General features: G+C 34.9%; 1 protein-coding gene across 10 annotated transcripts in view; it reads left to right on the top strand.

The window, feature by feature from the left end:
* The window catches only part of WRN (WRN RecQ like helicase), a 139,215-nt gene that overhangs the window by 51,044 nt on the left and 65,867 nt on the right, over positions 1–22,304 (top strand). For 9 of the 10 annotated variants that reach the window (XM_060001076.1, XM_060001077.1, XM_060001080.1 and 6 more), the window contains exons 8-17: positions 1,791–1,905; positions 3,838–4,261; positions 6,330–6,397; positions 8,324–8,469; positions 9,707–9,782; positions 11,245–11,312; positions 11,600–11,708; positions 12,283–12,351; positions 16,943–17,025; positions 21,420–21,526. In XM_060001076.1, coding sequence (XP_059857059.1) covers positions 1,791–1,905; positions 3,838–4,261; positions 6,330–6,397; positions 8,324–8,469; positions 9,707–9,782; positions 11,245–11,312; positions 11,600–11,708; positions 12,283–12,351; positions 16,943–17,025; positions 21,420–21,526 — 1,265 coding nt within the window. The remainder of the gene's footprint in view (positions 1–1,790; positions 1,906–3,837; positions 4,262–6,329; positions 6,398–8,323; positions 8,470–9,706; positions 9,783–11,244; positions 11,313–11,599; positions 11,709–12,282; positions 12,352–16,942; positions 17,026–21,419; positions 21,527–22,304) is intronic. The other variant, XM_060001081.1, reaches the window with a different exon arrangement.

Below are 22,304 nucleotides of genomic sequence, written 5' to 3'. Positions count from 1 at the left end.
AAGGGGCAGTGATGGAGGAGGAAGCACAGGAGGGTGGTGTTCAGAAGCCAGTGAAGAAAATCTTGTGAGTCCGAGTAAGTCATCTGTTTTCAGTGCCTCTGAGAATTTGAGTGAGATGAGCAGCTAAGATTAACCGTTATATTTGACTGTGTGGAGGCCGTCAGTAACCTTCCTAAAAGCAGCTTTTGGAAGAAGCTTAGTGGAAGTCAGTTTAGGAGAAAATTGAATTAGAAAATTTGAAGACAGTGAGTATGGACAATTCTTTCTTTCAAGGAATTTTGCTGTAAATGGGAGTAGTGATATGAATACAGACTAATCAGCAGATTGGTGGGGGAAGATGTAATTCTTATTGTTGTTTCTGTTTTCTTAATGAAGTAAGAAGTGAAATTGTTCTCTGAGTAAAAGGAGGGACAGGCAGGTGTTGGGGGCTTGAAGAGAGAGAATGAGGTATGAAATAGTCATCTTGAGAGTGGGAGAGTGGGAAATGTAGAATAATTAACAGTCATTACTGAGGGTTCGTCGAGATCTGTGCATGAATTTAAAGCAAAGTATCATAATCATAACTGTGTTTTATTTTCAACTATATTCAACTGTTTCGGTATAGGCATCATCTAGGTTAAAAAAGTGGGTTTAATTAGAGTAGTGTTTTGCCATAGAAGAAGGAAGGAGCAAAAGAGTTCAGTCCACAGGAAGGAATGATTAATATGGGTAAGGAAGGACCGTAAGACATGGGTGATGGGGGGAGTGACAAGGGTAATGGGTAAGGAAAAGGCGGTAGGTCAATGGACTTGGTTCTGAAAGTGTGAAAGAATTGTTGTATTGGGGAAAGCGTGTTGCAAAGAAAGATAGCATGCAGGTGTTCAGAGGATGGAATGCTTGTAATTGAAGTTTGGAAATGGTGACTTTACTGGCAATTGTAAAATCAAGGGTATGGTTATGGGAAGGAGTGGCTGAGGTCAGTTGAGGAAAAGATGGTTGGAAATGGAGGGAATGAGGAACTGAAAACACCATACTCTTAGGTGGCCAGGAATTATCAAGTTACCTGTGAATGTTGAAGTTACCAGGAATTATCACAGGAGTAGTAGGGAAGGAAGAGACAGTGAACCAGGTGCCGAAATCTTCAATGAATTATGTAATTTTGAGATCACAGGATAACTGCAGCAAGCAGGAATAGCTAATGGTGTATCCTATGTCCAGTGCTTCAGAGGAGCTGGGTGGACTTGTAAAGGACACAAGAAGTGGTGATGAAGAGTAAGAAATTCTAAGCAGGGGAAGGGTTTGGGAAAGGTGGGCAGGTTTTGTGGTGTTGATGGAGACCCATCAGAGAGAATGAAGCTGCGAGTTTGGAAGATGATCACTGATTAGAAAGGCTTGCATTTTATTTTGTGATGACTGGTAATGAGGGCAGTGAGGAATGGCTGCTGGGTAAGGTTATGTTTACCAAACTGTATTTAGTACGTAGCCTCCCATGTGGTGTTTTATTGATTTCTGATTTTGAAATAGTGCAGATGAGTTCCGATTCTCATTTCTGCCTTCACCTTCTGCCTAGGTTGATAACCACTGGGTTGTAATATGTATGAATGAAGATCACTTAGAATTTAGTCTAAAATTTTAAAGAGCAAAAATTTGGAAGGGAAATAAAGTGACTGAGGTGATTTGGAGATAGGTTAAGGAAGTCTTTTTGTTGGAATTCATTTAAAGAAACAAAATGAAAATTTAAGCCATAATACTGTTTAAATAAATATCTCTGCTTTGTAGTTTGAAAATTAGTACTGATTCTTTTTTTCCAGAGGAAGAAGTACTACCTAGTGACGTGAAGAAACAATTGACTTCAGTCTCTGAGGAGATGATAGATCTGGCTAAGCATCTTCCTGATACTTTCGAAAAACTGGAAGATCCACAGAGGTTAACTATTTCTGTTTTTATCAATTCTGTTTGTTCTTATTGCATTTTCCTATATATAGTGAAGAATTACTGTTCATTAGGGTAGACTCATGCTTGCATACATGCACGCAGACTGATGTATAAATCTGAGAAATATCTTTCCAATTGTTAAATTGTGCACAAAAAGTTGGAGGCTTTTCTGTCTGCTTTGTAGGATGTTTTATGAAGCAAAGCAAAATAAAACTCCTAAGTTCACATGAAAGAAAATATTGAAGATTCGAAGTTGTCTCTTTCTGTTTATGCTCATTTTTCATTTAATTATATTTATAGTTTGGTTACTTGAAATCTATAAATAAAAGCAACTTTTAGTAGCTTCATTTTTCTGGCTATTAAGTGATTATTATATAAAGAAGTCTACCTAATCAGCAGACAGTTAAAACAAGAGGCATTTAGATTTTAAAGACTATTTTATAGCTGAAGCATTAGATAACTTGAGATATTTGGATTAACAGACATTGGACTACTGGTGCCCAGCAGCTGATTCTTCTTGGAATCAGGCCTGGCTCTGTCCTTAATTGCTGAATGACTCCCTTGTTAAACCTCTAAAAGCAGGAGTGCTCTTGAACAGTGATTGATTATAATGTGGTAATAAAATTTTGAGGCCAAAATCCTTTGTATGAATGTGAAGCAGTTAGTTGAAATAGAATTCTGACTCTGACAAAATGCAATGTTAATGTATTCTTTTTTGGATGAGATTTGTGGTAGATTTTGATGGATTTCAAAGTATTAGGTAGAAATTCAGCTCTTTTTCAAAGTGATTTTCCCCCTAGCAACTTGTTTCAGTAGTTTTTATGTAACTTTGAGAATTTCTGAAAGAAATAACTGTCAACTGGGGAAAGGTACTAATAACGCTATTTTGTATTCATTTTTACATTTTTCCCTCCATGGAAGAAGAAAAATCACCATTTACATGAAAAATTACTGTTCTCATGCATTTCAGATTTTTTCTAGGAATTAGAATATCTATTGAATGTAAATTACATGTGCTTAATGCTTTGCTTTGTAATATCAACGCTAAGTAGTTTTCTTAAAATTTGAGAATGGGGAATACTGGATTCATTTTTTTAAAAAAAGATTTATTATTTATTTATTTATATTTGGCTGTGTCGGGTCTTAGTTGCGGCCTGTGGGCTCTTTGCTGTGGTGCACAAGCTTCTCTCTAGTTGAGGCGCAGGAGCTCAGTAGTGGTGATGCACGGGCCCAGCTGCCCCACAGCATGTGAGATCTTAGTTCCCTGACCAGGAATCGAACCTGCATCCCCCGCTTTTGGAAGGTGTATTCCTTACCACTGGACCACCAGGGAAGTCCCTGGATTCATTTTTAATAAAGGTATATCTTGTAAAGTTTTAGTGTCAAAACAAAAACTAGTTAAATCTCTTATTTCAGGTTTTTTGTAAAAGTCTCCGGTATTACTTCACTTATGTAGATTACACTTCTAAACCAGGGGAGAACAAAAAAGGCCTCTGAACAGCCAAAATACATGCCATAAACATGAATTCAAGTTCACTTAACTGCACTTCCAGTGGACTGCGTGAGGCCACATTCAGAGCATATTTGCTTTTCATTTATAAATACAGTTTGACAGGCTTGGATATCTGCTTAACATGAAAATCAGGTATGGATAAGGAATGACACCATAAACAATTAGTTTGGGACAAAACACTACTGACACTTTAGTAAGCACACAAGTCAGCCGTTGAATGTAGAAGTAGCTTGCTGTACTAAAGAGTAGCCCGGAAGCTATAAGCATATAGTGGGTATTAGGGTATGAAGAGCATCTTTAATCCAGTGTGTCCTTTAAGTGAAGATCTTCTTCTTTTAAAAAGCATTAAAACTTGTCCTTAGAGTTAACCCAATTAAAGTTGAACTCACCTTTCTTAAATTTTTTTTTAGGGTTTCTGTACTATTGAAGGATATTTCAGAAAATCTGTATTCATTGAGGAAGATGATACTTGGTTCTACTGAGAATGAACTGAGGCCCAGCAGTAATTTTCACTTATTACCGTTGGAAGAGCCCACTGCTGGTGAAGTACAACAGAAACAAATTAGAGAACATAAAATTTTTACTGAAGTTACAGATGAAGCATGGGACACAACACCTGATAATTTAATTAAACATGATGGAGAAAATGTACTTGCAAACGAAGTAAAACAAGAAGAAGATGGATTTGAAGATGAACTAGAAGATAATAAGTTGGAAGAGACTCCAGAAAGAGTTTGTATCATGTCATTAGATATTACAGAAGATGAACTCCAACGTTTGGAACAACAGGCTCAGGAAAAACATCTTGGTGATGTTACTTGCAAATCTCCTGAGGTACTAAATACAGTAAAGAGAAAACAATTTTCATTCATGGTAGTGGTTGGCTGATTTTTTCTGTAGAGGGGCAGATAGTAAATATTTTAGGCTTTGCAGACCACACAGTTTCTGTTGTTAACTGCCCAGTTCTGCCAATTCAGTGTGAAAGCAGCTATAGACAAATAGCCTGTCTGCATTTCAGTAAAACTTTATTTACAAAAGCAAAAAGTGGACTGGGTTTGCTACTCCTGACTTACTATCATAAGCAGCATTTTATAGTGGAAAGATTTTTAGTGTCAATACACATTTGTTATAATTTGCTAAGCATTTCTCCTACCTAATATATACCTCTTCTTTTTGTGGGTTCCCTACATATCTACTAGGGATTCTCTTCCAAACTTGATTTTTGAGAGTAGTTTTATTTCTTCATATGGGTTTTCTTCACTTGATAGTCTGAGAGGGTTTCTAATAAACTGATGTTTTTGCTTGACACTAACCTTTACTGTCATCTAGAGTCAGAAACCTACATTTTTTTCTTGATAGATTATTGTTAAACATTCTATATTTTCTCTCAACTTCATGTTTAGGTTTCTAATTATTATGTTCTGATTTGATTAGTTTAATTTGTGAGATTATGTTTTTCTGTTGGCTAACAAGCATATTTTTTGAAATAGTGAAGTTGTATTGGAGGAATCATTGTGTTTCTTTTATTGTAAAGACAAAAGAGACATATAGCTGTATAATTTTTACCTCATTTGTTTTTCATTAATTAAAAAATTACCTTTGTTGCTTATGTTTGGTAGAATTTTATACATTTTCTTTTATAATAACTAAGTTTTAAGTTTTTAAAATTAGATTTGAAAGTCATTTAATAGGATTATTTCCTCAGTTTTCTAATGACAGAGTCTCAGTACTTCTCTGTGTTTGGTAACTATATTAGTAATCACTTCTGTCAGTATATGAATGCACTTTATTTTAACATTGTTTTCATACCAACCATTTGTAAAGCAGATTCTTCTTTTGGGGAATATCTTTTGCTAACATCTGCATTACCTTTTGATTTTCTAGAAATTTTGTATTAGTTATTCATTTTAAAGTGATATGTTTTATACAGTGACATAGAATTGTGATCAGGAGTTCATGATCTGACTCACATCTTTTACTCCAATTATTGCCATTTTTTATTGTGTAATAATTATTAGCATTTAAAAAATTCATTAAAGACCCACACAGCAAATAAATAATGATTTAAAAAATAAAAGATTTTTTCTTTCCTTGTATAAAACTTACTTTAAAATCTTCTTTAAAGCTTAATTTTTGCAGGTTAATTAAGGCTGTACTTCCTTTTCCTACTTCCAGTTTAAAGATTAGCCTTCTTTGAGGGTCCTTCTGTATTTCTTTTGTGGGTTTCTTTTGTACAGGTTTCTATCCTTGGACACCTGCTTCGCGGGGATTGCCATGTTATTGTAGTTTCGTCATAACCAGGTATTGGCAATAGCTGAATAAATAACTTATCTGACCCTGTTTTTCAAACATCTGTAGATGGCTATTTGCAAAATAACAATATTTAAAGGTATTATTACAATCATAGTAGCTTTTTTTTATCTTTTAAAAATCAGTGGCTGTAAGAGAACAACTGTAGTTCCTGGCTTTGTACAGAATTTTTCAAGATTGCAAACAGGTTCTTGTACTCAAAAAGTTTGGGAAACACAGTTTGAGATTTTTTTTAACCATAGGTGAGCTTGTCACTCTGTACTCTCATTTAGAGAGTGTGGGCTTTATTTCATGTCTGTTTGTCTATCTTGTTTATCTTTCCAATTATATTTCTTTTTTTCTCTTTTAACTTGGTTCTTTGTTTCTTTCTTTGTTTCTATGTTTATTCCTCCCTACCATTGTCTCTCCCTTCCTTTTTATCTACCTGTCATATAAACATATAAATATATATTATAAATTTATTTATTAGAGAAGAATAGGAAGTAGTCTAAAGTTATTTAGCATATAGGAACTTTATTTTGTGGAAAAGAGAGTATGGAGTCAATTATGCTGGAAATTAATGTTTGAAATTTTTTTTTTTTTGTCTTCCAAGGATAACGAAGAGGATATATCTTATGTAATTGAGAGTGATGAAGATTTAGAAATGGAGATGCTTAAGGTATGTTCAACATTATGGAAAATTACTTCCAGTTCTTTCCAAGGGACATTAATTAAGTAAAATATTGCCTAATTCTAAACTGGTCCCACCACAATGAGATTGCTATCACTTATGTAACATTAGATTTTGTTTTCCATTTCATATTTCTTTATATCTTGGTATGGTCTATGAATAATGTAGTAGTAGTAGGAGTAGTATACTAATTTTTACATAGTAGAAAACAGTAGTATGTTTTCTCTTCCCTCTTAGGTCATGTACTTTTAATCTTTTCCTGGAACATGGGTAGTGATTCAGCTCTCCAGTATTGAAATAGGTTTCTCTTTCTTCCCATCCATGTATATCCACTTTTATTTGGAGGTTCTGTTTTTATACATTCCATATTCTTCTTTACTTCCTTTGATTTTATTTGCTGTTTTCTATTATATATAATTTTCTAATGTTTTAAATGGTTCAGTTTTCCCCTATTTTGTTATCAAAGTTGAAAATATCATTTAATAATTTATGTATTTTCTACTTCACCTGACCTCGGGTTTCTTTGTCAGGTCTTATGAATCAAGGATGGAAAATTAGAAAGAAAAGCCTAAATTTTGCTAAATAAAGTGAAAAATGAAGAAAAACACAGAAGTTCACCATTACGCATACTTGTTAGTCCTCATCTTTAGGTTGATGTGATTTTTCTTTTTATGAAATGAGATTAAGTTCCTGATTCTTTAATTTTGAGGCAGTGTAGTGGGTAGTGATCGGAATGTGGATTCTGAATGTAAATGTGGGTTCAAATTCTAGCTTCTCCCTTTATCAGCTGTGTGCCTTTGGGCGAGTTTCTTAGCTTTTTGATACTCAGTTAACAGTCGTATTTATTATTAAGGTGTTACTTTTGAAGAGTTTACTAAAGAGCCTGGCATTTCCTAAGTGTTTATAATAAACATTAGCTAACAATAATAAAAGAGTGTACATACTAAACCATATTCCTTTAGTGATGAGCCATTTCTCCGAGGAGTGCTGTTAAAGTAGTGCATTTATAGGATAGTTGTGGACTTTCACAACTTTATATTATATATTGAACCTCTTAGAAGGCACCCTGGGTGCCCATATGAGAGAACTTTATTTCCAAAATGCTTTTCTAAGTCTGTTTGTTGACTTGAATAAAAAATCAGGAAGAAAATCATTTGTTTTTCCCTTTGTAGGCCTGAAATGAATACAATTTTAAAAAAACCTTTAAAGTCAAACTTACTAAATGGAAGGTTTAATATAAAGAGAAAATGAGAACTGTGGTTTAATAATTCTTCCTGTTATTTCTCAGTTAGAAATTTTACAGATGAAACAATTTTGAAATATCCTTAGGTTCGTTAAATAGATAACCTTGATTTAGGGGAGGAAATCAGATATCAAGCCAAAATGAAAACAAATAAACTTCATTTCACATTTGTAATATTCCTTTCCTAAAATTATCTGTCTTTTGTTGTTGTTTTGACAACTCCAAAAACACATTTATTGTTTGCTTATAGTTTAAACCTTACGCTTACTCAAAAAGAATGTGACTGACACATGATATAGAGAAACTCATTACAAAAATAACATTAAAACCCACATTTACCACTTCAGAATTGAAAGCATTGAAATATGATAAAGAAAAAAATGTTTTAAATAATCTAAATTCAAAATTTATGGTAACTTTCCCTGGGGGCAGTTCATTATATGGTATTAATGAACCCTGTTTATGCTGGCAGTATTCCTCTTTGGCCTTGTGCCTTAGAAACCATTCTTGAGCACATATTTAAACTGGAGCACACATGTTCTTTTGTGGTATTGCTTGCACATCTGCCAGCTTTGAACTAAATTGTAGGCTCTGTTAATAATACTCCTTTTGTGTTCGCTGAAAAAGATACAACACTGTCAATGATTTTGCTTTTAAAAATTCTTTTAAACGTTCAGTCTTTAGAAAACCTAAATAGTAGCACAGTAGATCCAAATCATTCAAAATGCATAGAAATGGAAAGAAATCTGGGTCTTCCTTCTGAAGAAGATGATGAAGATGAGAATGAAGCCATTGAAGAGGAAGAAGTTGTTGATGAAGGTAAGCACTGTAATATGTTTGAAACGACTCATCTCTGATACCTACCACTGATTTTAATTTAGGGTCCAGGTTTTAAACATTTTGGAGGTCAATGATTTTGTGGCATGTAGTTAATTAGGTCCTAGAAACTTGTCATTAAATCCCTTAGTGCTTTGGTCTTCATAAAGCACAATGTTACTATTTAGAAGAGTAAAGTAATAGAAATGTTGTGTCATTTGGTGAACATGGTGATGTGAAACTTTTCATCCTAAATTTTATATTTTGTTTGTCAAAATCATAAAAAATCATTAATAAGAAATCATAAGTTAATTAATTATATTAAACATTATTGTAAATGGCATAGGTACACAGTGTCTGTCCTTCAGGAGCTTATTACTTAAAATAAATGACACAGTGTCAAATAGCAAAATGGACTAATTTTCATCTTGTATATGCAAACTCTAGTAAAGAATCCACTAAGTGAATCTTCTGTCATTTAAGTGATATGATACTCATTATGACAAGGTGTGGGTGTCTTCTCATAGAGTAGAACTCCTTAGAGCTAGATTTCATCAATGTTAAAATGTGGAAAATTTAAAATAATTTTGTAGATGGAAATACATGAAAATGTTAAAAAAGTTTTTTTCCTATGTTTTCTTGTATTAAATATGGACAAATATTCATTTGTTTAGAAATGAATTATCTTGACTCTTTGCTTTGCTCTTTCTCGGCCCCCATGAACCCTTCAACCTGAGGAAAAAATGAAAATCAGTGGGGTAAAATTAATGTCATTCCATTCTGCTATGCAGTTGGAATTTTGGTCAAAGATTTGGTGGAATGGTAATTAAAATGAAGATCTTGTTTTATCTATAGATTTTATTTGTGACAGTAATGTGATTTCTGCTTACTATTGATTGGAAGTTGGTTATATTATAAAATTTGGATTGGCATTTTACTCGCCCTTGTTGGCTCTAAATGTTAGTTTTTGAAAGTATAGCAAATTCCAAAACATTGTTTTTTTATGGGGCTGGCAAACTGAATCACAACAAAGTTCTAATCCTTAGTATTAGGTAACTAATCAAAGGGTTTACCTGGAGTCATGACTGGTACCCAGAGGACAAAATTGGGTGGATTTAAAAGACAACAGTGACCTTTGGTACCTACCACTATATTCTTTAAAAGAAGTCAGTGAAATAAAACTTACTCCCTCTCACTTTGTGTACTTCTATTTTAATGTAAATGTCCGTTTTATTTTAAGACTGTTGGTTACCAGGACCTACTGCAAAGCAAATTAATTGCCTCAAGACCTACTTTGGCCATTCTAGTTTTAAGCCGTGAGTATAATCTCAGTTAATTAAGTTGCATATTTACTGTTTTCTTCACAAAGGAAAAAAGGCAAATAATCCATCCATTTAACAGTAAAAGCACAACTTCATTATAGTTTATACATGCCATACTGTATTTTTTCTAAGTGACTACAGAATTATTTTGAAGTAATATTTATGTAAAATTCATATCTGCAGATTGTTTTTATAAGTGGGGAAAATGGTTTTCCTTACTATAGAGAGTTCTGGGTAGAGACATTAATAAATTAATTTAATGCTGACTTGTATTTTATTATATATGTATCTGTGTGCCTGTCTGTGCATCTCATTGTCCAAAGCATGTTGTTGTAATAGAAATTCGTTAGACAGTAGTTTGAAAAACAGTGATAATCATATCAGTTTTAACATATTCAAAGGTATTTACATCCAAGGGGGCACATTTATAAGTATTAAAATGAGAGGAGTACAAATGAGATGAAGAACAAGTAAAGTTGAATAAAACTAATAAGAATGTAAAACTCTAGACTGTATTTTTTCTATTTTGGGAATTTAAAATTTAATCCATGGAAGCATTTCTTTCATTTTTCCTTTTGATCTTAAAACATAAAAAAAAAATTAAACTATGTCCTACACATAGGAAAAAAAAAAGAAATATGTACACTTATGCACATAAGTGTACATATCAGTGAATTTAAGATCACCTTTCCAGTTGATTTTTCCCTCAACATTTTATTAAAAGAAATTTCAAAGATAGGTTAGAGTTGGTTTTTTTTTTTACTATGAATGCCTGTATATTCACCATTAATTCACTGTTAACATTTTATTATACTTGCTTTATTATATATTGATTTTCTCTCCACTTTTTAATCCATTCAATTTTTAAAATGCATCTCAAGGTAAACTGTAGACATCCTTACACTTCCCCCTAATTACTTTAGCATGTAAATCATTAACTATGGTTAAATATTTATTTATTTATTTAATTTTTAAACTTTTGAGCTAAAATTTACATACAAAGAAATGGTTAAACCTTAGGTGTTTAACATTTGCAAATCTTAAGTGTACATGTAACCTAAACCCTTTTAAAAATATGGAACATTACAATCACTCCAGAAAGTTCCCTCATTTCCCTTCTTAGTCAAGCTTTTCACCTAGAGCATTTCTCTTATTTATTTTAAATCAGTGACTCTGTTGGATATCTAGGATGAAGCTGGAATTTATGTTATACTTTAGCTATATGTAATAAAATTTAATACACATATGAACAGAAGTCCTAGTTGTTCAGTCAGCTTGAATGGGAGGTTGGTCAAATGGGGCTTTTGTTTTCCAGTTCCAGGGTTCTTATATTTTTATTGAAGCTCAAAAATGTAAACAAAATTCTGGAGGAAGTGAAAAAATTAAATGGATTTCAACTTGTCCCTTGGGTTTCTTGTTAGTAAAACAGAGCAGCTTTTTGCTTTTCATCCTCCAGGGTTCAGTGGAAAGTGATTCATTCTGTATTGGAAGAAAGAAGAGATAATGTTGTTGTCATGGCAACTGGTAAGTTGTACTTAAGCAAATAATCTAATCCTTTAAAAAATAAAACTTCAAGGTTTTGACATGCTTAGTCTTTCCACAAACTCTCAAAATACAAATATGTATACAAATGGTGTGAAATATAGAAGAGAGTGAGCTGAGGGTAGATGCTCAAATTTATGCGTGAATTAACTCTTAGGAAGGTAGCACATTAGTAGTGACTGTTCATCTCATACAAGTATATCGTAAAAAGAAATCAAAGTACTAAGGATTTAGTTTTATTTGTCTGAATGTATTATTTTTATTTTAAGGGTATGGAAAGAGTTTGTGCTTCCAGTATCCACCTGTTTATGTAGGCGGGATTGGCCTTGTCATCTCTCCCCTTATTTCTTTGATGGAAGACCAGGTGCTCCAGCTTGAGTGAGTAATGCTTTCATTGCCACATTACCACCCTTTTTTTTTCTTCCTGTGAAGGAAATATTTGATTTATCATGTATGTTAAAATCTAGTTCGCAGTAACGCATTGCTAAAAGTGTTGCTTTGTCTTTATTAGTAATAAATGACACTTTAGTGGAAGAGCTTGTATACTTTCTTGAGTTCTCTGTAATCCAAGGCTGCCAGATGGCCCCGAAAAAAATTTTTAAAAAGCAAATTTTATGCCAGTTTACACTACATATCACAAAATTCTTTTCTCTTTTGGTTACCCTTCTTTAGCCTAGTGTGAAGTATATACATGGAAGTGTAGTTTTTAGTTGTGAAAAATTTTAAATTTCTTTAATCTGAGCCTGCAATCTTTTTGGGAAACCCACCTTAACAGCCTGTCTTCTAATAGAGCCTTTGAAGGAATTTATTTGTCAAATTAGTGAGTTACAAAAAGAGATTGCAAAGAAGAAGGATGTACATCATTATATTTCTTTGTTCTTTCTCACTTAAAAATGAAGTTGATATTTGTAGTGTGCACATGGTTCCAGAATATTTGTTTTTCTTCTTACAGAATGTCCAACATTCCAGCTTGCTTTCTTGGATCAGCACAGTCAAAAAATGTTCTAGAGGATATTAAATTGTAAGTAATTTATATGATTTCTGATCGTGTGGTCAAGTGTCTGTGGTATGTGGGAAAATTTTGTACACAAAAAATTTTTATTTAATGCATGGGCAAAATATCTATAATTTAAAAATATACTTCCTTTTTATAGTATATTTATGGAACTGTTAATTTTAAAATCTTTCAAACTCAAAGAAATCTGTTATGTTCAGTTCTTGGACTGGAAGGCTAGCATTATTATGATAGAATTGTAAAATTTTGTTTTGGAAGAGAACTTGGAGAGTATCTAGTATTGTCTCATTTCACATATGAGGAAACTGAGGCCCAGAGAAAAGAATTTGCCCAAAGTCACCTAATGAATTAATGGCTGAGTGGGGACTGGTTTATAGGTCTCTTACCCCACCAATCCTGTCATGACATAATTCCTAACAAGAATAATGTCTCAGGCACACAGAAGTGTGTGTATATATGTATTAACATGTATATGCATATATATTAATACACATTCACATACACATACATTTACTGAGTTTTAATAAATGCATACAAATATGTAACCTAAACTTCTAGCCAGATGTAGAATATTACTGTTACTCCAGAGAGTTCCTTCATGTTCCATCCCAGTCTGTCCTTCTATTCACCATCCTAAAGTGAACCAGTGTTTTAAGTTTTTCTACAATGCTTTTTTTTGGTCTGTTATAGAACTTCATATAAATGAAGTCATACAATGGGAACTCTTTTAAGATTTCTTTCCTTCAGCATCATGTTTTGACAGTTCCCCATGTTCTTGCATGTATGAGTAGTTAAAAAAAAAAAAATCAGTGGTATTTTATTATATGAAATTACCACAGTTGTGTTTTCATTTCCTTATTGATGGACACTTAAGCCGCTTCTAGTTTTCGAAAATTACTAATAAATCTGCTATGAACATTCCTATATATCTTTTTATTTTATTTCTTTTTTTTTTTGTTTTTTTTTTTGCGGTACGTGGGCCTCTCACTGCTCTGGCCTCTCCCATTGTGGAGCACAGGCTCCGGACGCGCAGGCTCAGCGGCCATGGCTCACGGGCCCAGCCGCTCCACGGCATGTGGGATCTTCCCAGACCGGGGCATGAACCTGCGTCCCCTGCGTCGGCAGGCGGACTCTCAACCACTGCGCCACCAGGGAAGCCCTTACTTTATTTCTTTCTTTTTATTTTTAATTTTATTTTTGGCTGCTTTGGGTCTTTGTTGCTGTGCACGGGCTTTCTCTAGTTGTGGTGAGCGGGGGCTACTCTTCGTTTTGGTGCGCGGGCTTCTCATTGTGGTGGCTTCTCTTGTTGAGCACAGGCTCTAGGTGCATGGGCTTCAGTAGTTGTGGCACGTGGGCTCAGTAGTTGTGGCTCGCGGGCTCTAGAGCTCAGGCTCAGTAGTTGTGGCGCACGGACTTAGTTGCTCCGCGGCATGTGGGATCTTCTCGGACCAGGGCTCAAACCCGTGCCCCCTGCATTGGCAGACGGATTTTTAACCACTGTGCCACCAGGGAAGTCCCAGTATATACAAATTTTTGTACGGACATATATTCTCATGTCATCGGTATAAACCAAGGAGTGGAATGACTGGGTCACGTAGTGGATATATGTTTAACCTTTTTCTTCTAATTGAGGTAAATCTACATAATATAATATTCACCATTTTAATTATTTTCAAAGTGTACAGTTCAGTGGCTTTTAATACATTCACAGTGTTGTACAACCATCACCACTATCTAATTCCAGAACATTTTCAGAACCCACCCCCAAAACCTCCATGTCATGAAGGAGTCACTCCCTATTGTCCCCTCCTTCACTTCCTTTCCGTCACTAATCTTTCTGTCTCAATGATTTGCCTGTTTTGGACATTTCATATAAATGGGCTCATACAGGATGTGGCCTTAATGTGTCTGGCTTCTTTCACTTAGTGTAATGTTATCAGTACTTCATTTCTTTTTGTGGATGAATAATATTCCATTGTATAGACATTTCATATTTTATATATTCATTCATCAGTGCTGGACATTTAGGTTGTTTCTACTTTTTGGCTGTTATGAATAATGGTACTATGAATATTTATGTGTAAGTTTTTATGGGAACATATGTTTTCAGTTCTTCTGTGTACATGCCTAGGAGTAGGATTGCTGAGTCATATGATACTTCTGTGTTAACTTTTTGAGAAACTGCCAGATGTTTTTGAGAGTGGTTGTACTGTTTCACATTCCCACCAGCAGTGTCTTAGAGTTCCAATTCCTCCTCATCTCTGCCATCACTTGATATGGCCAGTCTTTAATTTTAGCCATTCCAGTAGGATGTCAGTGTGTTTTTAATTTGCATTTCCTTAATGACTAATGATGTTGAGCATCTTTTCATATACTTATTTCTTTGAGGAAGTGTTTATTTACATCTTTTGCCTATTCCTTATTTTTGTTTTTTTCTTATGAATTTTGATAGTCATTTATATCTTCTGAATATAAATCCTTCATTTGGTATATGGTTGTCAAACATCTCTTAGTTTATGATTTCTCTTTTCATTCTCTTAACAGTTCCTTTAAAGAGCATCACTTTTTCATTTTTATAACGTCCAGTTTGTCAATTTGTTGTTTTATGGATTTTGCTTTTTGGTGCCTCACTCATGATCACAAATATTTTCTTTTTCATTTCCTTCTAAAAATGTTATAGTTTTATTTTTTTTATTTTTATTTTTTGCGATACGTGGGCCTCTCACTGCTGTGGCCTCTCCCGTTGCGGAGCACAGGCTCCGGACGCGCAGGCTCAGCGGCCATGGCTTACGGGCCCAGCCGCTCCGTGGCATGTGGGATCTTCCCCGACCGGTGCACGAGCCCGTGTCCCCTGCATCGGCAGGCGGACTCTCAACCACTGCACCACCAGGGAAGCCCAGTTTTATGTTTTACGTTTAGATCTATGACCCATTTTGTGTACATTTTGTATATTGTACCAGGTATTGATTACAATTCTTTTTTTCTTTTGCATAGGCATATCCACTTCTTCCAGCTCCATTTGTTGAAAAGACTGTCCTTTCTGCACTGTATTTCTTTTGCACCTTTGTGAAAAATAAATTGACTAAATATATGTCGGTTTATTGCTACACTCTTTATTTTCTGTTCTATCAATCTGTTTGCCTGGATTGGTGTCTTGAGTACTATAGCTTTGTAATAAGCCTTGAAATAGGTAGTACAAGTCTTCCACGTTTGTTCTTTCAGAATTTTTTTTTGTTTTTGGTGTATTCTGGGTTCTTTGTATTTCCATAAGTATTTCAATATCACCTTTTCAACTAAAATGCCAGCTGGGATTTGATTGGGTTTACCTTGAATCTAGATATCTAAGAATTAGCTGTCTTTATAATTCTTATCAATGTTTTACACTGAAGAAACTGAGGCACACTGAAGAAACTGAGGCACAGCGAAGTTAAGTACTTGTCTAAGATCACTTAGCTTGTAAGAGGTAGAACTGAGATTCAAACCTGAATAGTCTGGCGTCAGAACTAATTATTTATACGGTTTCCTGTGTTAACTAGACTGAGTTAATTTCATGAGATTAAAAGCATATCTGTTCTGTTCTTAATTGTTTTGTTCCAATTCCTAGTGAAAGCACCATGCCTAGCACACAGTAGATTAAATATTTCATAGACTTTTCATATAGAACATTGTTTCATTTTATTTAATTTGGTCTATGTCTTCATTTGGTAGAATGGAAAAGAGACTCTATACATATTTTGCCCTAGCCCTAACCTTTATTGCAGACATTGTCTTAATTAGGATTCTATCTGCCCAGAATGGAAATCAGTCACACTAGTTTAAGCAAATACTGAATTTTATATTAAGGATACAGGAATGTCTTGTGGATCCCTCTGAAAAGAAATTAGCCAGCCCTCAGGAAGAGACTGGAATGGGTATTAAAAATACAGTAGGGCTTTCTTTTTATCCATAGCCTCTGTGTGTATTCCTCATTCTTCTCTCTGAGGAGGTGAGCATTCTCTGCTTTTCTAGTTACAAAATAGATTGCTCTGCAGCTTCTTTTTGTTTCTTTTAACACGTTACAGGTCTTGACACTTGGAGACTGAGTGGTTGTTTCTTGGTTAGACCCCCAAATTCTAGGACAGAGCCTAACTGACTTGATTTTCATATGCTGTCTGTCCCTGGCCCGAGAAGATGTAGGCAAGACAGCAGAGTACACAGGAGAAACATGGGTGCTATAGATTTAATCATGGAGATGGGGGTCAAGGGTAGGATAATGGGTGGATTGCTAACACATAAAAAAGGTTTACTCTAGGCTTGATCATTTAACTCAAGCCACTGTAGTTTTGGGGCTAGACTGCTGGAAATCAGAATCTGGCTTCTAATGGCACCTTATGCTGAGTACTTCCTGGCTGGTATTGCCCACGTTTGTTTTGATGCATTGAAGTGAAATCAAAGAACCAGAAGATGTGCATCTCTACACACATATAACATTCATTTTGTTTTTAATAAGTGGCATAATATACTATTTAAAAAATTATCAGGTGTTACGGTTTTCAGTTGTATTCATTGGGTGATTGTTTTTATATTTCCTTTCCTGTTTCTTTGTTTGTTTTTACAGAGGCAAATACCGGATTGTGTACATAACTCCAGAATTCTGTTCAAGTAACTTGGACCTACTCCAGCAACTGCAGGCTAATATTGGTAAGTGGTATGATAGAATCTTTATAAGTATTTATTAAATTGAGATATTCTTTAAAGTTAAGCTTATGAATGGATACCGGATGTTACTTAAAGTTTATTTCAAACCTTATCTCCTCCAGGAAATTTCTGCCTCTTGAACGTGGTGTCTCTCCTGTCCTTTCCCAAAGTATCCTGTAATTCGCTCTGCCATAGAAGTTAGGGTCCTGCATTGTAATGACCTGTCTATATATCTGTTTTCTTCTGCTAGACTGTAAGCTTTTCAGAGAAAAATGCCATTGTTATTTCTTTATATTTCCTGAGTGCAGTGCCTGGCACATAGTAGGCATTTAAATGTATTGTTGAATAAATATTGAATCTTAGATTCTGTGAAATTATCATTTCCTCTTTTTCATATTCTGAATCTAAATTAAGTCAGTGTAGTGGTTCTCTACCCTTGTTGTTCATGAGAATTACCTTTCAAACTTTAGAAAAATGTCAGATCCTCAAATCTTGAAAATTGTGATTTAATGCACCTGGCTCGAGGCTGTGGCATCTGTAGTTTTTTTCACAGGTTATTCTGATGTGTAGTCAGGTTAGAAACCACAGTACCTTTGATTATTTGCTATCAGTGAGTATGATTAATTTAAAAAATTAGATAGTCAGAGCCTGTGTCCTAGAAAAGGTAAATATAGAATTAGTTAAAAGCTGGTATCATTTTTTTTTTCTTTTGTGATTAAAACATTTCTGTCAGTTTTCTGCTTTTTTTTTTTTTTTTTTTTTTTGCATTACGCGGGCCTCTCACTGTTGTGGCTTCTCCCGTTGCGGAGCACAGGCTCCGGATGTGCAGGCTCAGCGGCCATGGCTCATGGGCCTAGCCGCTCCGCGGCATGTGGGATCTTCCTGGACCGGGGCACGAACCTGCATCCCCTGCATCGGCAGGCGGACTCTCAGCCACTGCGCCACCAGGGAAGCCTGGTTTTTTGCTTCTTGATGGTTAGGCTCAGCTATCCAAGAGTTGCAGTCATGGCTTCTATTGTAATTGCGCATATTTCAAACATTCAGCTGAACCAATCAATCTTTGCTTTCTAATGTAATATGATCTCATTTTATAATTATCTATTAAAATAATTCCTAACAGGTAGTTTTTTAACACTGCAGTGTCTCATTTAATGGTTACTTGCATATAACTCTAGGAAAGCATTTAACAGTTGTTCTAACAATATAGTGAAAACAAATACCTTTTAATATGTGTTAAATATCAACAAAAGAATGAGGACAGAAATTAGCATTTGATTAAATATATTATCAAAAATTGCATCCATCAGCTGTTAAACTCCCCTGTTGCCATGTTATATTTTTGCCTTAAATGGAAAACAAATTTGATGTGTGTCCTATTAGGTTGTATGAAGTTCTTATGAATATTTCACTTTAGATTAAACCCAACAACCCTAGATATATAAATTCCATGGTTTTACTGCAAAAGTTAGGGTCTATGTCCATAGTGGTCTGAATATGTTTTGCTCCATTTTAGTATTTGTTTTGTTTCTGTGGTGGAGTTAATCCAGTATTTACTTAGATCCTTTTGACAGGTAGTTCTATTTCTCTATTTTAATTTTTTTCTAAAGGATTAAATTATGAACACTGCAGTTATTAGAGCTGCGTACTCTGCATAAAATGGATGAAAATGCTCTTTTTGGTTGACTGTCAATGTTGAACAAAATAGAATAAATTCTTTCTGAAATACTTTTATTTAACTTTTATTTGCAGGAATTTGTAAAACGCTTGCAGCAGGGAATATACTCAGAATTTTATTTGTACAGTAGGTTGACATTTAGCTATTCAGATTTATAATTTTTATGATGTGTTATTATTTAAGTAATATGGGTTTATAACAGAAGCAGCAAACAGAATTTTACATAGAGACACCTTAAAAGCAAACACACCAGTAATTGTCTTGTAACTTTGGAAGTAGGCTTGAATGACAGGTGTGCCAAAATGAAATATGTCCTGGACCTGGGCAGACACTTGGACTTGCACGTTTAATGTGGAAGTTGGCAGAAGCTTGCCTCAGCTGCTTGTGAATGGCAAAGTTTAACTCGATTAAAAGCTAGTTAGTTGGACTTCCCTGGTTGCGCAGTGGTTAAGAATCCACCTGCCAATGCAGGGGACACAAGTTCGAGTCCTGGTCCGGGAAGATTCCACATGCCACAGAGCAACTAACCCCGTGTGCCACAACTACTGAGCCTGCACTCTAGAGCCCGCGAGCCACAACTCTGAGTGCATGTGCCACAACTACTGAAGCCCGCATGCCTACAGCCCGTGCTCCACAACAGGAGAAGCCACTGCAGTGAGAAGCCGGCGCACCACAACTAAGAGTAGCCCCCGCTCGCTGCAACTAGAGAAAGCCCACATGCAGCAACGAAGACCCAATGCAGCCAAAAATAAATAAATACATAAAATAATAAAAATAGATAAATAAATAAAAATTCTTCTTAAATTAGCTAGTCAAACCTATAATTATAAGGAAGGTTTTAAAATAAAGGAGGAGCTGTCATCTTAGTTTTAATTTATTTAATTTAAAATCTGGGTCATGTAGTTTCTAAACCCAAATAAGTATAGTGGTAACATTGAATTTGTCCCAGCCACTCAGGAAATAGAAATTTGATGTGATCAACCTGTATTTGTTCATATTTAGTAGGTTTCTTTTTTTTCTTTCTTTATTGCTTTTTCTTCTCCAACTCATTGTACTTGGTAATCTCAATGAATTGTAATTATTTGCTTGTCTGTCTGCCTCCTCTTTTAGAATTATGAGCTCCTCAAAATCATGGATTGCATTTTACTAATCATTTTATACCTAGAAGAGTGTTTGGAACATAGTGGGAATTTAATAACTATAATAATAATAGCTTATTTTTTTTTATTGAGCTGTCTTTTATGCCAGCCCCTATCTTAGCATTTTACATGAATGATCTAATTTAATCTTCAGAATAACTAAAAAATGTTAGGTACTTTTATTACCTACCTTATGCTTGTGGGAAACTGACACTTGAAAGCTTAAGTAACATGCTTAAGGTAATATAAATAGTAAGCCAGGTTATGCATCTAGGTAGTCTGACTCTAGAGCACATGTTTTTAATCATCTCACTAGTGGCAAAACATTATAAATTCTCAGATAAGCATCAAGTAGTGATCATCCCCATTGAAGGGAAATATTATTTTTGTCTTAAGTATTAATTTGGTGATCGAGGGCAAAAGCACTGCTGTCACTACTTTGAAATATCTGAAGACGTTTTAGTGAATGATTATAAAATAAAGCCCTTTTCTGAAATGCGTTACTACACACTGTTGATTCTGTTTCAGTGTGGGTGTGTGGTGTGAGGGCAGAGTAGAGGCGTTGATCGGGAAGAGAACAAAGTACATTCCTTCTTACCTACTTTGTACATAATGAGATTTAGTTCTTCCCTTACCATTTTATATTAGAAAACGTGGATGTCATCCGTCTTCCAGAACTGGCATTACAGAGGAACTCTGCAGTGTAATATGTGATCAGTCATGGACAGTGATGCATTTAATCTTAGTATGAAATACGCTGAGTCTTTCTATCTCTCTTTTTTTGGTTGTTTTTACTGTATTTATTTATTTTTGGCTGCGTTGGGTCTTCGTTGCTGCGCACGGGCTTTCTCTAGTTGTGGTGAGCGGGGGCTACTCTTTGTTGCGGTTCGCGGGCTTCTCATTGCAGTGGCTTCTTGTTGCGGAGCACGGGCTCTAGGTGCGCGGGCTTCAGTAGTTGTGGCACACGGGCTCAGTAGTTGTAGTTGTGGCTCACAGGCTCTAGAGTGCAGGCTCAGTAGTTGTGGTGTACAGGCTTAGTTGCTCCACGGAATATGGGATCTTCCCAGACCAGGGCTCGAACCCGTGTCCTCTGTATTGTCAGGAGGCTTCTTAACTACTGAGCCACCAGGGAAGCCTCTCTATCTCTTTTGATAGCTAATCCATGAGATAAAATTGAAAGTATTACCAAAGAGAAAGAGAACAGCTCTTTTTTTTAGGGCATTATCGTTGCAAATGAGTGATAGCTTTGAGGACAAAGTAATAGTAAGTAATTTCTCTGAGAAATAATGATGAAAGTTAAAATTCAATAAATACGTTGTTTGAAAAATATATATTTCTCTCTTTTATCCATATGCCTTTTATCCATATATCTCCCTTTGCCTATTTTCAATAATGATTTTTGGTGTTATCTGATGTTATTTATGCTTATATTTTTATATGAACCAAATACTTTGATTTGAATTATTTATACTACTTTCTGTAATATTTATATATTCTAATGAAGATGGTGGTAACGATTTAGATGCGTTTATTACTTTTTTTGAACTCTATTTTCTCCGTTTACATATTTTCTTTTTTTATAGGGATCACACTTATTGCTGTGGATGAGGCTCACTGTATTTCTGAGTGGGGACATGATTTTAGAAGTTCATTCAGAACTTTGGGCTCCATAAAGGAAGTACTCCCATCGGTAAGCTTTGCCAAGTGCAATGTCTTGAAATGACTTTCTTACCAAGGGAGAGTCCAGGATTGGGGAATGGCCAAAAAGCTGAAGATTCCTCTATGAAAGGGCAAATGGATGATGTAAGCAGGGGAAAGATTTTTTTAAAAAATTCTAACCTTGACTTCCTTCTAAGCTTGGCATGTAATTTATTGAGGAATACTATAGAGCAGGACTTGGCAAACTTTTTCTGGTTCTCACACTTTGTTTCCTAATTATAAAGAACAGGAAAGTTTTACATGAGTGTTCTATATGAATGGCATATTTTATACGAAGAGCTTAAAAACTTAAAATATTGGCAACCATTTTAATTTTTATATTTAAAAATTATGGATTCACAGGCAATTGTAAAAAAAAATGTACAGGGATGTCGTATGTACTGTTTCCCCAGTGGTAATATCTTGAATAACTGTAGTATAGTATCAAGTAGGTATATGACATTGCTACAGTTTATTCTTAGTTCACTAGTTTTATAAGTGTGTATGGGTATGTATGTATATTTTCCTATACAGTTTTATCTCATATGTATGTTTGTATAACTTCCATTGCAATAAAGATACAGAACTACTCCATTACCATAGGCTCCCTGGAGCTGTCCTTTTACAGGCATACCCACCATTCCCATCACCCCTAACCCTAACCCCTGGTGACCACTAATCTGGTCTCCATTTGTATAATTTTGTTATTTCAACAATGTTAAATAAATTGAATTGTATGGTTCGTCACCTATTGGAACTGGCTTATGTGA

This window comes from Delphinus delphis, chromosome 21 (genome assembly GCF_949987515.2).
Source record: "Delphinus delphis chromosome 21, mDelDel1.2, whole genome shotgun sequence".
Taxonomy (NCBI): domain Eukaryota; kingdom Metazoa; phylum Chordata; class Mammalia; order Artiodactyla; family Delphinidae; genus Delphinus; species Delphinus delphis.
Note: the sequence above shows the minus strand (reverse complement) of the source record. Positions and strands in the feature narration are given on the sequence as shown.